Below are 16286 nucleotides of genomic sequence, written 5' to 3' on the forward strand. Positions count from 1 at the left end.
CACACACACAGTCACAGACACACACACACACACAGACACAGTCACAGACACACACACAGTCACAGACACACACACACACAGTCACAGACACACACACACACACACAGTCACAGACACACACACACACACACACACACACGATGCCCTCAGTTATTTCCTGCTCCTTCACTGTTCCCATCCCACTTGCTTTCTGAACACATCTCGCCACAGATTTTGTTCTTGGTCATTGTATTAGTTTCCTGTTGTTACCATACCAATTAGCACACACTTAGTGGCTTAAAACAACACAAATTTATTATCTTGTAGTCCTGTAGGTCAGAAGTGCGACACAGGCCTCATGCAGCTAAACATCAGGTGTTGGCAGGGCTGTGATCCTTTCTGAAGACTCTAGGAGAGAATCAACCGCCTTGCCTGTGGCTCCCTTCCTCTGTCTTCAAAGGCAGTGACGTTTCATCTCCCTGACCCTATTTCCCAGCCACGGTTCGCTCAGAACACACATGGAAAGGGTTCTCGTGTTTCAGGACACCTGTGACTACCCTGGGCTCCCCGCATGTGAAGGTCAGCTGATTATCAGCCTTAATGGCACCCCTGACCTTATGCCTATTTGCCATCTGACTAAACACATACACAGGTTTCTGGGCTTAGCACGGCGCTCGGGGACTATTATTCTGCCTACAGTTGTGACGTTCCACTAGAGGGCACTAACATACGCTTTCATCTCAATGTTAATTCCAGATAATGGTGGCAGAGAAAGTTTGATAAAGTCACATACTATATCATCAATGAAGAGAAAACTCAATATTCAAATATCTTCCACTGGGGTCTTTCAAAGGTTAATCCTACAGTACAGGAAAACAAATGGACCGCAGTCAGTTCCTCAGAACCGAAATGGCCCGAGCATAAGTGAAATCAGATTCGAAGAATCGCGAGAGTTCTACAGCCTGTACTTGGGCTCAAAATCACATAGAAAAAAAAAGATTGTTCCATATTTAAAGGGATAAAGCACGTGTCCCCTTACAGGGGTTTGTAAGAAATGGTTCATCGACTGAGTAGACGCAGACACAATTAGTCTTGTCAGGATACGTTGCCCCAGATGGGTGGGTGAGAGAGGCGGAGTCACGGAGCAGTGCCTGGAAGGAGGGGAAGACAGCAGACACCGAAGAGGGTCAGGGAAAGAGAGGAAGGGAGGGCAGGGGATAGAAGGAAATGGAGAAGGCCAAGGGAGAGTTTCAGAGCTCCAGGCATGTGGAAGGTTCTGTTTACTTCCCCAGTCCCTTGTTAGGGACGCAGGAGCCTGCCTGACATTGGGGAAGTAGCACAAACTTCCCAAACTCTTGGGATGTGATGGCATTGGGTAGAAGAGCTCAGAGGGAAGAGTGTGGGAAGGAAGAGGGAAGATACGGAGAGGACACTGGGGACGTGGGTCACCAGCATCATGTTAGTGCCTGGGTTGACATGGAGAAGGAAAGGAGGGACAGGGAAGCCTCACAGTCAGAAAGACGGGGCGAGGTGGAGCCATGTGTCAAAGGAGAGGGAGTAGCTGGTGGAGGGTAGGACTACGGAGCCAGCTACCTCCTAAATCTTGGATTAGCCTACTATGAAAGGGGCTTGGGAAAAACGACAATACTTCGAGGTGTCATTCTCCACCTCTGCATTGGAACCGCGATGGAGCATGGGAAATTTCAGTATGCATTAGATAGGAAGCTTAGCTTTGTGGATGCAGGTAAATTGTGGATGAAAAAAAAATTTCTGAAGATGAAATTTGGGATGGGGAGGTTCACTAAGTACTATGAAATTATTTACCTGAGCTGGTTTTTTGAGAATGAAAACTGCTTTCCTTCCATCAAGAACATGCAAACCTGTAGCTAGGACATGGAGGATTTGCCAGGACAGTGCAAATACCTATGACTAAAGTAGAGCCAAGATTGCTCCCCATGTTCTTTTCCCAAAAGGAACGATACCGAAATGTAATACAAAACTAGAGAACACGCCTCCTTAGATCCTGAGCTCTAGCGATTGCTCCTCCATAAATGGCATGGAATGGAAACTGTCAGAGCTGCGTGAGCCACCATGAAGGGACAGGGGAGGTCAAGGAAGCCTTCCCTGAGGTTTGAGGGTAGCCCTGAAAGCAGGAATGAGGGCCCCCTTCTTGCCTGGAGAGGATAATGATTTGGCAAAACACCTAAGGGCTCTGTGAAGCTCTAGCGCTCCCACGAATGCCTTGGTTCCTACAAAGTATAAGAAAAGTTCACGGATATATGTGTATCAAAATATCACACCGTACACAGTAAATATATATGGTTTTATTTATCAATTATGCCTTAATAAAAAAATTTTTTTAAAGAAAAAAAATAAAAGCTCAAAGGTGTTCAAGAGAGAAGACATTCTAGGGAACCCCGGGACGTCACCTGCGTGCAGGAAGGACACCCTTAGACAGCAAAGCGGGCAGTCCCTGCAGCTGCTGGAAGAGCTCAGAGGAGACGCTTGATGTCCCCGTCCCCAAATGGGCTCTCCATGATGTGGCTCCACAGCACAGAAAACGCTGCCTGGCCCCAGCACAATCTCCTGGGGCAGAAACCAGCATGTGGGGGTGGCAAGAAAGCAAAACTCGTGCCCGAAGCAGGCAAGGAAGGAGTTGGCTGGGGAAAATACGAGGTTGCTGGAGGAAGCAGATGTTGCTTCTGCCTTTCACCAGCCTCCTCTGCAGAGAGAGGCAGAGGAGGGAAAGAAGAAAGGTATGCCAGATGCCACCGTTGACAGAAGCAGCTGGCAGCTCCAGCAACGACAGCTAAGTCTAATCTGCTAAGGAGCAAAGAAGAGGCATGCCTAGGATTTAAACTACAAACAGACGAGTAAAATAATCCATGGTGTGAATTTGGCTGAGATTTTACACCTTAGACTCTTTTCAAAAGTAGTGACTGAAAAAATATATCAGTGAATAGAAAAAGGCAAAAAATACTTAGAATTTTTTCTGCAGAGAAGAAATGACTTCAAAAAATATGAAAATGTTGTTTTCATAATAGCATAAGCTTCATGTTCTTACATTGCTAAGTGATAATCAGATATGGTATACCCATTTATACCATAAAGATCCAAAATACGTAAATACTGGACAATTTTTACAAGATGACATTAATAAGAAAACACGGCACACGCGTAAGGACAGGCAGCCTCAAAGAGATGAAGGGAAATGAAACCGATGACAAATGTCCCCAGCCTGAGTCGCCCAGTATGGCCGTGGTACGTTTCAGCCCCCTGAGGAAAGGGGAGGGGTTCCTCTCCTGACAACTCTGTGGCCCGAGGAGCTGAAGAGGTGGAGACGGCGCAGAGCCGGCTAGAGTCCCCAGAGCTGGCAGACCCTGCCTGGCGCTGCCATGGGCCCCCGGCTCCTTGGCTGTGTGGCCCTTTGCCTCCTGGGAGCAGGTGAGTCCCAGAACACACAGGTGACCCTTGCCTTCTTCTCGTCAGCTCCAGTCCTCTCCTAAAGGCTGCAGCAGCATCGGCCCCCTCGGCCTTGTCTCTAGCTCTGCCCCCTTCCCTCACAGGCCCCCTGGAAGCCCAAGTGACCCAGACCCCGAGATACCTCATCACAGAGACTGGAAAGAAGGTGACAGTGACCTGTTCTCAGAACATGAACCATGAGTACATGTTCTGGTATCGACAAGACCCGGGGCAGGGTCTGAAGCTGGTCTACTATTCAGTTAACGTGGGCTTTGTGACCGAGGGAGACGTCTCTGAGGGCTACACCGCCTCTCGGACAGAGAGGCCGAGCTTCCCCCTGAACGTGGAGTCCGCCCACGCCAGCCAGACGGCTCTGCACCTCTGCGCCAGCAGCCTATACACAGCGCTGCACAGCCAGCTGCCTTCTGCACAAAAAGGGCCGCCACAAGGGCAGGGAGGCTCCTCCCTCAGCACCTGGCTCCAACCAAGAGGGAAAACGTCCCCACCACCCTGTAGAAACCCTTCCCCACTCCCAGCCTCTGAGCCTCTGAGCAAGACAGCGCCCTGCAGTGGGGCCACCGTGGGCCAGCCCTCCTGTCACCTGCCGAACCAGAGAGCTCTCAAAGCTCGGGCATGACGAGCTAACTGTGCCCAGGTGACACTCTCAGTCCATCCTCTCTCCCTGTGAGGCTTCGGTCTTTACATTCATCCGAGCTGTTGCCCAAACCGAAGATTCCATTTCCAATCCAACCACTCTCAGCAAAATGTGGTCCCGTATTCCAGGTTCTGCTCCTGGATGTTTTGTCACTTGGGGGAACACCGTGTTCTAAGCTTCTTACTGGATCCAGCGTCTCCCATTTTCTTCACCTCAGCAGGTGGCCCTGCCATCACCCAAACACCCAAGCCACAGATGCAGGAGTGACCGTCACTGTCTCCCTGACACTGTCCTTCCACAAATAGCCCATCACCCCACCCTACACATTTCTAAGCATTATATTCCTCACATCTCTCACTGGCTTTTTTTTTATAACTTCACTGATAATACTATAGCGCAGCAAAGGTCACTTCTCACCTGGATTCCTCTAGCCACCTTCTAAGTAGTCACCCTACCTGCCAGCTTACTGCCTGTCCCCTCCCACAAGCACTTTCTGGAGCTTAGAACCCTTTGGTGTCTTAACTAGGTAAAGTCTCTAGCTTATGTTGATTTACAAGTCTCTCAGCACCCTGTTTGATGTGGCCTTTGTACACCTGCCCACTTTCCCAGCCATGACTCGACTTCCCTCCAGCTGCCACGACTGCCTGCACTGTCTCCAGAAATATCCCCCTTCTCCCAAGGTCCCGAATGGGTCCTACACTGACTCATGCCTTAGTCTTCATCTGCCATGGACACTGTACCCAGAGTGCCCTCCCTCTCTCTGGCATTCACCTGGCAACCTAGCTAATGATTGCCGCATATACCAATTTATAAGTCATTTCCTCCAAGTTGATTTTCTTGAATCCCTGACCGGGCTAGTTTCTCCACTATGTGCTCATATAACAGCCTGAACAGAGCTAGACAGAGCCAGACACCACCGTAAACTCACCTGCAGTGGGCCCAGGCTCCCCCCATCTGTAGCCCTTTGTCTCCTTGGAATAGGTAGATCACAGGCGCAGCTGTGATGTCCTTGAACTTGGCTTGGCAGACCCTGCATGAAGCCTGTCTCTGGTGGGTGCACATTGCATTGCATCCTTCCTAAGCATTCTCTCCCTCTCTCTCTTTATCCACAATGTTCACAAATGCTAGTGTCATTGAAATCCCCATTTATCAGGTTTCAGGGTCAGAAAAGAAGGGGACCCATGATGCGACCAGAATATGTTCTATGACCTATTTGTGATAAGAGCCAGGAATGAGACTACAATTAATCTATTACACAGTTGGCGCCCACAGTGCTAACAGGTGGGACATTTCTGAGAGACCCTGTGTATCTTGAGATAAGACTGAGCATTCCTCCTGACCTTCAGACGTCCAGCCCCTCCCAGACACGCCTCCAGCTGTCAACCTGCCGCACTGCTCGGCCACTTCCTCTCTGCACAGAAAGGGTTTTCACAGGGGGAGATGCGGCCCTCCTTTCCGGAGCCCACCGAAGGCTTTCCCAGTGCCCTGCACCGAGGCCTCAGGCGCTCCGAGGGCCCCGGTCAGTAGGAGTCCATGCCCAGGTCGCTGTGGGGGACTGCACCTGTGGTTGGCTGTCCCCATCCTCTCTCCTTCCTGCTTGTGTGATGCTCCCACAGGCTTCCTCAGCCCGGGCCTTTCACTACAGCCCACCCGCATCCACCCAGCTCCCCGAGCTCCACCTGCTGGAGAAGCCCCGCGAGAGCCCCCAGGCCTCTCCTTTCATTTGCCTGAGTGCCAGGGGACAATTTCAATCTTAGTCTAATACCTTTCATTTAAGCCGATCAGACTATGTTATGCATTTATGGATTTTGCCAACAACAGAAGCTTTTTAGACTTTACAATTCTTGTAAAGAAAAAACCTATTTTAATAAAGATAAGAATGACTTACTTACTGATTTAAAACCCTTTGTGTAAGCAAATAGGCTAGTGGATCTCAAGTTCAGAGGGTTTTTGTGTTGAGTAGCTGTGTCAGTATGCTGGATTTATGGTAAGGCTAAGCCCACTGGATTAGGATAGTAGACGTTTACACTAATGTCTAAACTAAGAAATATGGTCTGAACCATTATGATGAGTATTTTATATTATTGCAAAACACTTAGAAACTGTGTATGATTGTGATTGGTTTGTGTTGTGCATACCAATGTTTTTAAAAATGTGTATACCATTAAGACATTTTAATGGATGATATAAGTGAAATAAACCACAAGTAAAAATTTACTGGAAAATATAGTATAAGCCTCACAGTGACATCTGTATCTGCCCCTTTTGTTTTTTGATCGTTGGTTCTCAGTGTATAGCAAAATCACCTGGCAAGATTTCTTTTAATCATGGTACGAACACTTAGCATGGCATCTACCCTTTAAACAAAATATTATGTGTACAATACAGTACTCTTAACTATAGGCACAACATTACACAACAGAGCTCTAGAATTTAATCACCTTGTGTAACCAAAACCTTACACCAGTTGAATAGCAACACTCCACTTCCCTCTCTCCTCCTTCCCTGGAAATTGTCATTCTATTCTCTGCTTCTATGTGTTTGACATTACACTTTATAAAATTAGCCAGTGACAAGAGGACAAATATTGCACAGAAGGAGTCTTTTATCACCAAAATTATTTAGAATTTCTGGCACATGGTGATCATAAAAGCAGAGAACCATTTTAATTGGGTATTATTGTTCTTTATACATTCTCTGCAGACAGTACACTCTCTATTGCTTGCACCTAGGGCTGGCCATGCCCACACCCCACTGTTGGGACAGCACTGTCTCCACCACCCCAGCAGGTGGACCTGCACATGGGGCACTTGTACCATTGCTAGCATCGCCACCAAGGCAGCAGCATGGGAAAGGGAGGCATTTTGTAAACGGAATTAGCCTATTGCCCACTGGGATAATCATCTCTAAGTTTCTAATTCTGTGGAAGCAAACCAGCAACAATTAGAACAGAAATATCCAAAACTAAATATTTTCATTGCACTAATTCCTACTTGTATTTAAGGACAGACACGTGGAAAAGGAGGACCAAGGGGCTGGTGACGCTGCAATGCAAGATGCCAACCTGGATGCAAAGGTGTGCTCAGTGTGGCCGGGAACGGCTTGAATCCAATAAAACCTCCTAACTGCTAGAGTAAATCATTACAAAAGCAGAAAGTAGCATAAGAGGAAGACAGAATTTGACCCAGAACACAAAGTCAGACATACCTCTTCTGGTTAAGAGATTCATCTGGTATGTAGGAGAGAAGAATTGATTGCTGATGTTAGAATTACCTTGAAGTTTGCAGCTTTTCCTCCCTAGTAGGTCAGTCAAGCCTTGAGTGAAGTAGCTACTATAAAAGTGTTGCGAGGCTCAGAGAAGGATCCACAGAGATGGCACAGGACACATGGTAATGACCACAGTTTAATGTCCCTCGTGGCTGAAGAGGGCATATTAAGTGTAGTTTCATGTAGTAATTAAAATGACACTTAATTCATTGAAAAACAATTCCTACAGAAGTAGTTTGGAAGGCAAATCTAAAAGGACAAAGACCCCAAAGTCTAACATAAGGATGTTAAAATAAAAGAAATCTTACATTAGTAAAGAATTTTAACATACTGCCTTACAAAAAATGAGTATTCGATAGACGATAGTAGTAGTAACAAACACCGATGCTTTTCACGGCTACCTTTATCGAGCCATGCATGGCTTATGACCAGTTTATATGTATCAGCTTGCCTTCTTACAGTTACTCTGCAAGATCCACTTTCGTTGGTTCCTCTTTCCATGTAATAACATTGAGGCCCAGAACATGCCCATGGTCACGGGCAGGAAGTAGAAGAGCCAGATTTCAGACTCAGGCACCACAGCTCCAAAGCCTGTCCTTCTAGCCAGTCCACTACTTGAAATAACTATTATTATTAAATTAAATGTGTTGAATGCAAAACTACAAGTGTTGGGAAAGAAATGTATGGGAGAGGGAGGGAGGAAGGATTGGTAACATTTTCCTAATCAGAGTTGATGAGGAAAAAAGTTAACCCCTCTTTCAGAGGCTCGGTGGAAGGACTCAAGGTACTTACAGCTGAGATGCATGTATTCCAGGGACGTGGTAAGGATGCTATGAGCACAAGCAGGAACGACACAGGTGGAGTTTGGAGAAGTCCATGTGCCCTGCCCTGTGTTCTCCGCCTCCTGTTGGGGAGCACACGCTCACCCCAGAAGTGAAAATGCAGCAAGGTGGGAGCACTACTTCCACCCAGGGAAGCCCATCAGAGTCTCGGCACCCCAGATACTTTTGGTGGCTGGTGTTAGGGGCTGAACCATGTCCCTAAACATTCCTATGTTGAAGTCCTAACCTCCAGTATCTCAGAATGTATTAATAACTATATCTGGAGATAAGGTCTTTAAAGAGGTGAGTAAGGTTAATGTGGGCATTGGGGTGGGCCCTTTACCAATATTACTAGTGTCCTTGTAAGAAGAGGGAGTGAGGACACAGAGGGAACAGGATGTGGAGACTCAGAGAGAAGACGGCTGTCAGCAACCCAAGGAGAGAGGCCCTCAGAAGAAATCCACCCTGCGGACACCTTGATCTCAGGCATCTAGCCTCCAGAATTGTGGGAAAGCAAATTTCTGTTGTTGAAGCCATGCAGTGTGTGGTGACTTACGTCGGCCCTAGCAAACTAATATGGCCGAACACACAGGCCCTCTCTACCTGGCGTGCACCAAAGCTCCAGACTCAAAGAAGCAGAGCAGGTGCGTGGCATACACCACGCTGTGGATGCAAGCAGTCTAGGTGCGGTGAGCCACACTCACCAGTTACTAAGTGGTGGGAGCACGCCTGAGATTCCAGTTCCCAGATGCAAGACCAAGGCCCAGCTGTGCAAGCAGGCTCTTCTATGAATAGCAGTCCCCGGCCTGCCGGGTTAATTCTTTCCCATACATGCACATGCACGTGCACACACACACACACTCACATAGACACACATGTGCACGGACTCTCTCTAGTCTAGACAATGGCTGAAGGACCGAGAGTGTGAGTGTGGGCAGGGACAATGACATCACAGACAGTCAACCTACAGCCTGGTGCTGGGAGAACGCTCATTCTTTCCTCAAAACTGCCATGGGAATCCGCCTGCTTTGTGGCGTGGCCTTTTATCTCCTGGGAGCAGGTGAGTCCTGGGAGTAGGCTTGTGCAGAGAGTTGATGGGTCTGAGGAGTTGGTGGCGAACCCTGTCCCGTGACTGCCAGGCCTCAGATACAAGACTTTTCCCTCTCAGGCTTCCTGGTGGCCTGTTTGTTCGCCTCCTCTAATCCTTCTCTCACAGGCCTCGTGGATGCAGAGGTAACCCAGACTCCGGGGCATCTGATCAAAAGGACGGGAGAGAAGGTTTTGCTGGAATGTTCACAGGACATGGACCATGAAAGAATGTTCTGGTATCGACAAGACCCAGGTCTGGGGCTACGGCTGATTTATTTCTCATTTGATGTGGGCAGTGAAGAAAAAGGAGATGTCTGGGAGGCATATAGTGCCTCCAGGAAGCAGAAGGACCGTTTCCCCCTGGTTCTGGAGTCTGCCGGCACCAACCAGACGTCTGTGTACCTCTGCGCCAGCCGCTACCACAGCGAGGCGTGGCCACGTCCTCTCTGCACAAAAAGAGCAGGCGTCTGAGGGAAGTGACTCTCAGTCGGCTGGAGCTGGCTCCCAGGGCACACTGGTGCCACTTAGAGGAAGGTGGCCACTAGGGAGAGACGTCAGCCCCTTAGGCACATACACATCTCTGCCAGGAGAGCGTGAGCCGTTTTTATCACCTTGCCAAGTCGGGGGCCATTCTGAAGTCAACCTGCCCACCTTCATGTGTTGTCCCCAACCTGAGTTCATGAGACTCGACCCCAACAAGAAGATTTCCTCTCATATATTCACACTGAAGCTCCGCTTAGCATTTTTCATTAATTTTTCCTTCCCTTTCCTATCCAAGTCCCTCTCACTGTGTGTTTTCTGCTTTGCCCAGTGACTTTGCACTCAGCTGATATTTCACTAGAGGGCGCTAACCATCCAAAATTCTCCAGAGAGACTTTATTCTATGGGTGCCGATTCAAGAGAAAGTTTGCACCCACATATTATTCTGAAATTAAAAATAAATAAATAAACAAATAATAAAAAATTTTTTTTAAAAAGAGAGAAAGTTTGTAGAATTTGAATCGTTTGCACAAAGTGGAAGACTCAAACAAAAACAAATCTTTCTCCAGGTTGTCTGGTCAATCATGCTTTGTTGGAAAAATTCTGATCAGGGAAGAAACAAACTCTGATGCAGGAGGTGGTAAGAATTAGCCAGCCTATAACTGTCCTCACAGTCGTTTGTAGAAATTGTCTATTTTTAAGAATAAAATACATACTATTCCATCATTAAATATGAACAGAGCCTTTTCTGCTTTGAAAATACAAAAGAATTGTAAAAGGTGTTAGAAATCCCAAACTTCAGGGAATTTGCAAAACTATCAACAAGACAAAACAGGCATGTGTGATTCAGTGCTAAATTTTTATGTGGAGGAAATCAGAGGAAAACATAAATGAAGGTGGATTGCAATATTCAAGAGTAAGTTTGTATGAGACATAGGAGTTGAGCTGATTTTGGATAAAAGCAAACAAGGAAGAGGAGCTGTCAGAAGGAAAATGGACTGTGCAACATTTCTGCGACAGACCCCGCTGTAGGGGAGGGGAAGATCATTCCCTGAGAAAAGGAGAGGCAGGAATCATGGCCCTTCTGGCTGAGGTCAACCTTTAGAACAGAAAAAAACACGTCTTCCCAGAAGATAAATAATAGGATGGCGTATCTACAAACTTTTACATTTGTTGGGCCATAGGGGTGTCTGAGAGTATTATGTTTTCCCACAAATTATTTATTTCCCGTAGCAAGCCCTGCCCAAACTCAGAAGCACACCTGCAAGAGAAGGGAACAGGTTCAAACACTGTGTCCATTCCCACCACATTGCTACCCGCTCCATTGAGTCCCTGGCAGGAAGAGTCCCTGCTCCGTCTAACACATTCTCGCTTTGATAACGAATGCCATGAAGCCCAAGGAGAGAGGAAGAACACGTGAATTAAATGGAGAATAAGCAGAGACAGAATATCAGACATCGAAACGAGTAACAGAAGACACCCCAAGGGGTCAACAGGACTGTGGATCGGGATGGGTTTGAGTTTAGAGACAAATCGAGGAAGTATTCTAAGGGAAGTTCACAGAATAGACTCTTAGAGACACATAGTACATCATCAATGTTTGCCATGAGAGTAGGGTGAAGAATTCAGAAAATGCAGACCATTGCTTCAATAAAGATACACCATATGAAGAGACCAAAAAATTCGCTGAAGGTAAAAATCGCTACTCTAAATCTCCAAGTAAGCAACGTTTTTAATTGTGTGACTTGGAAAAGTATGAGAAAATAAATTCTTCCGTGTAGAATGGGAGTGTGACCAGAACTCTTTGCAGGGACATGGTGGGAAAGAGGCAGTGGCCTCTTCTGCAGGAAGCAAGGACTGTGACAGAGAAGGAAGCAATCTTTTCTTTCCCTCTCATTCCCCGAGGAGCACCGATATATTGCAGGTAGTTTATTTTAACATATAATAACCGTGACATGCAAATATTACTTTCTATTAATTAGAAATTTTAAAAGCCCTAAATTTAAATAACTTGCCCATAGCCACACAGCTGGTAAGTTAATGGCAGAGGCCAGTGTTTTTGAAATAATTAGATAACTGAGTTCAAGGTGGTATATTTCCATTCTCAGCTGCATGGGTTCCCACACCCAGCTGTCCGGGTAAAGGAGTAACCCACGTGGCCAGAAAACTGGACCTTTTACTGCTGTATGGGCAGGATAGTGACAGACAGCATCAAAGACAGTTTTCATTGCTTATAATAAGCTTTCAACACTTCTCTTTTAAAGTAGAAGAAGGAAGGATTGTGAACAGAATCTGGTCTTCCTAAGAAGTGACGGACAAGTGAACATAGCCATATTAATTGTGGGAGCTTTACAACATTCTTTGATAACCACTATTAAACCAGCTATAGATGCATTGGACCATCACTTATCACTCTTGTTGGCATCTTATACATAAGGTTAACATGTAGACATTAATCCATATGTTAACTGAAGACTTTGAAATTCAATGCTAATATCAAATGATCTTCCTCTTCCAGCATTCTATTAATAATTGACCCAGCCAATTACTTATGGCTTTAAAAATTGGGGGAATATATTCTTATCTGTTCCATATATTATTCAATTAATTTCAATTCATTAAAACAGAAATAGCAGGAGACTAATAGTCAAGGGGGTTTCTTCATCCCATCGTTCCCTATAAAATGCACTGACAAACACTGAGATGCAACATAGATCTCTTTTGCCCTCTGTCAATGGCCTCAGAACTGACTTAAGCTTTTAGTAGAATAAACAGGTTCCCATTCTATCCAGTTGGTGTTATCTTATTTAATTTGAAACACTGAAGGGGCATTATTCACTAATGAAAACATTAAAAAGCAAGCTATAAAGTAACTTTAAAGAAAGAGGAAATATGATGAAGGACATATAATCATTGCATATCATATATTGAAGATGTATAGTAACTGTCATGGGATATATACTGTCATATAGTAACCTGAACAAGAAAAGACAATCACATTCCAATAATGGAAACATAAGACAAACAAATGGTTACATGGTAATGTCAGAGCTTCTCAAGTTCATATAGAGAGTTTCACTTACTTCTTATATAACACATTCTTCTCTGGGGAAAAAAAAAAGATAAAAGGTGTTTATAAGGCTTTGCCCATAATAAACTCATGTTACTTCCTAATAACAGACAACCTGCCTTACAAAGTCTCAAAAATCTGAATATTTAATATTGAATTATGAATATATTTTATGAACATGTTTACACATGTAATGGTAGAGTAAGAAGAAGGCAGATGTTAAATTTACTAACTTAAAGTTTCTAGACATGGAATTATTGCTTGTCCATATCTGAACATGGACAGTATATTTGCCTTCTTCAAATTTCAATTATTATACTCTCTCTTCCAGTTTATATATCAAAAATTATGACCAGAGAGTGTGAGTAGATGAGACCCAGGGCAGGAAATGGGGTTGTAGGCAAATGGTTTATGATTGAACAGAAATTGCTTATGCCTGCCCTTCACAGACCATGTAAACAGTGCATAAAATGCTAGCAGCCAGGCACTGTCCACTTTGACAGGAAACCAAAAGTTTGTCCTAAGAAACTAAATGAGAAGACCTTGAGCTTTGGAATCACATGGCACATCAAGAGTGGGATGAGATGCAGGGTTGAAAAGAGAGAATAATTTAAATATAATATAATGTAAATTATATTATATATAATAATATAGTATAATAGTATAATTATATATTTTTTATATATACTGATAGAATCAATTATCCAGTTTCTCTTGTCCAGAACTATTAATATTATGAGACTTTATTATGCTTACAAGCTAAGAAGTTAGCCTGACACCATGAATACTAGTAAAATACAAGAGACACTGGACTAGAGACACGATACTTTGATGCTCACAATGCAGCGGTCAGCATGAGCTTCATGTTCCTATAAGCTACCCTCTCCCCACACCCCAGTTTCCCAACAGTGGTGCGGAACAGCTGCTGGACGCTGCGCATGCAATGGGTTTGCGTCACACCTACGATCCAAGAGCTTAGGAAATTCCAGTCTTTTAAAGAGGCTGCTGCCAAACCTGGTCAGCCTTTGACCCAGAGGGAGACAGTATCTTTATTATCTTGGACAGCAAACAAATCTTCTCTCTGACCCAGAAGGGAGACTTTATCTCTATCTCCTAGAGCTGATCACTGTACAAACAGTTTTGACAAGATAATCCAAAAGAGAAGTTAATATAAGATGTGCAGGAATGCTGGAGACCCATGAAGAATTGTCTCTCAACACCTCTCCACCGCCTTGGGCACAGCACAACAACCTCACGCTACACCCACAGTAGTGTAATAAAATATTCTTATTTGAAGAAGTTGAACATGCCCAGAAAAGAGATGCATACACACTGACAGTTAAGTGTCCCTTGCAAAATGGTTCCCTGCCCTATGTCTTCAAGTGAAATCTCCGAGTAAACAAGTACTACCCATGTCAACAGGCTTCCAGTCAGGTTTTCAGTGCTTTGCTTGTAAAAAATGAAGAAGGAGATTTGGGGTTTACACCTGCAGAGCCAGTTGCTTGGGAGGCTGAGGCAGGAGGATCACTTGAGCCCAGGAGTTTGGGGCTGCAGTGAGCTGTGATGGCACCACTGCATTCCAGCCTCGGCAACAGAGCGAGACTCTCTCTCAAAATAAACAAACAAACAAACAAAACAAAACAAATAAACACACACCAGAATATAAGCAAAGTTCCTAACTTTAAGAAAGATAAATATATAAATAAGAAAAAGAAATAGTGGGAACAAAATAATCTAGGTCATTCAGAAGCTTCAAATATATATAAGAACCAAAACACAAAGAAATTAAGGAAAGCAGACATAATAAAGGAAAGAAATAAAAATTCCAAATAATAATCATATAAATACTTGTTTCTATCCTCAGAGAATAGAAAAAAATATTCCATCCTTAAAATAGATCAAGATGAATAAGAATAGAAATATATTTTAGGAAGATACTTAGAAACTTCAAGAAAGTCAAAATAAATTATTTAAAATAAGAATCAAAAGAAAAGTAGATACAATATCCCAGAAAACAGAACAAAAAGATTTTTTAAAAAAACCAGAAAACATGAAAGGAAATATAAGTGACTTAGAGGATTGACACAGGAGATTCAATAGCTATCCAAGAAGAATTCTATTAATAGAAAAAGGAAACAAGAAAAAGATATTTTTTAATTATAAAAGAAATAATACCAAAAAATATTTCCCAGAAATAGAAAAAAAAAAAAACTTCCAGCTTTAAAAAGACCAACTGAGTGTTTGATGAAGATAAAACAACTGCAACTAAAGTACATCTTCATGAAATTTCAGATCACTGGGGATTATATGATTCTAAAGCTATCCAAGACAAAGAACAATGTTAAAAATCAAAATTATAAATAAATGAAAAAGAAGAATGATACCATATTTCTAAACAGCAACACTGAATTTTAAAAAGCAATGGTTCAAGAAATATCTATAACATTCTGATAGAAAATAATTTTCAACTTAGATTTCTCTACTAGCCCAGGATATCAATACAATGCAAATAAAGACATTTTCATGATCCAAACCTTTCCTTTCATTTTACCCTTTCTTAGGAAATTACTGGGTAGTGTGCCCCAGAAAACTGAGAGAGCAAACCAAAAAGAGAAGAAATCATGGGATCCAGGAAATAGGGACTCTAATTCACAATAACAACAAACAAAATTAATATCATTAATGTTAACATTTGGACTTTGGGATAGCATAGGCATGGATTTGAAGCCTGACTCTGTTACTTACTCTTAGATTATATGAACTTGGGTAGGTCCATTTAAGATCTCTAGGTCCTATCTATAACATTTCCTAATCGGTAGAAATACAGCGACAATAGTAGTCTAAATAGCCTAACCCATAAATAGACTGAAATAATACATGCAAAGCACAGGGCAAGTGATCAAAAAAATTAGCTTCACTTTTATGCAAAAATAAACTGTTTTGGTAGTTACATAATGTAAGAAATAAGTTGGTAATAGAAAAGAATCATAGCTTTGTGGTCAAATTTTACAGGGGGATGATCTGTTTCATAGGCAATATTGAGCTGAATTAGAATAGAAGAAGCCTTATTAAAGATGCCCAGGGATTAAGTCAAGAGAAATAAAAGAGTTATTACTGTGATAACGAAATGAGGGAAGAGATGTGAGAGATAATATACACATATCATGCATTGGATTTGTGAATTGATAAATGAGGTAGGTGAGGAGAAGAGAAGCTTATTAAATTCATGAGCCTAAATGGCAAGGAGGGTGGAGATGACATTTGGGGGGAGAGAGGAATGGAAGAATAAGAGCTGGTCTATAGATGACTGTGTGTTGGGAGATGAACAATGAGTTCACCTTGGGACAATCATGAAGCCCAGTAGACAGGTGATATTGTGTCATACAGTTCTCTTATATTCTGAAATTTTACCTTTAGTTCTTTGAAGTCAGTACTGCATCCCGTTTTTGCTTGTATACGCAAA

The 16286-nt window shown here is 43.6% G+C and overlaps 1 gene segment (V, D, J or C); it reads left to right on the top strand.

Annotated features, from left to right (window-relative positions):
• LOC105873279 (T cell receptor beta constant 2-like) overlaps positions 1-16286 on the top strand; it is a 77063-nt gene that overhangs the window by 26090 nt on the left and 34687 nt on the right. Inside the window, 1 exon segment of the C gene segment in view lies at positions 9401-9700. Within this exon segment, the coding sequence occupies positions 9401-9700 (300 nt within the window).

This window comes from Microcebus murinus, chromosome 9 (assembly GCF_040939455.1).
Source record: "Microcebus murinus isolate Inina chromosome 9, M.murinus_Inina_mat1.0, whole genome shotgun sequence".
Classification (NCBI taxonomy): Eukaryota; Metazoa; Chordata; class Mammalia; order Primates; family Cheirogaleidae; genus Microcebus; species Microcebus murinus.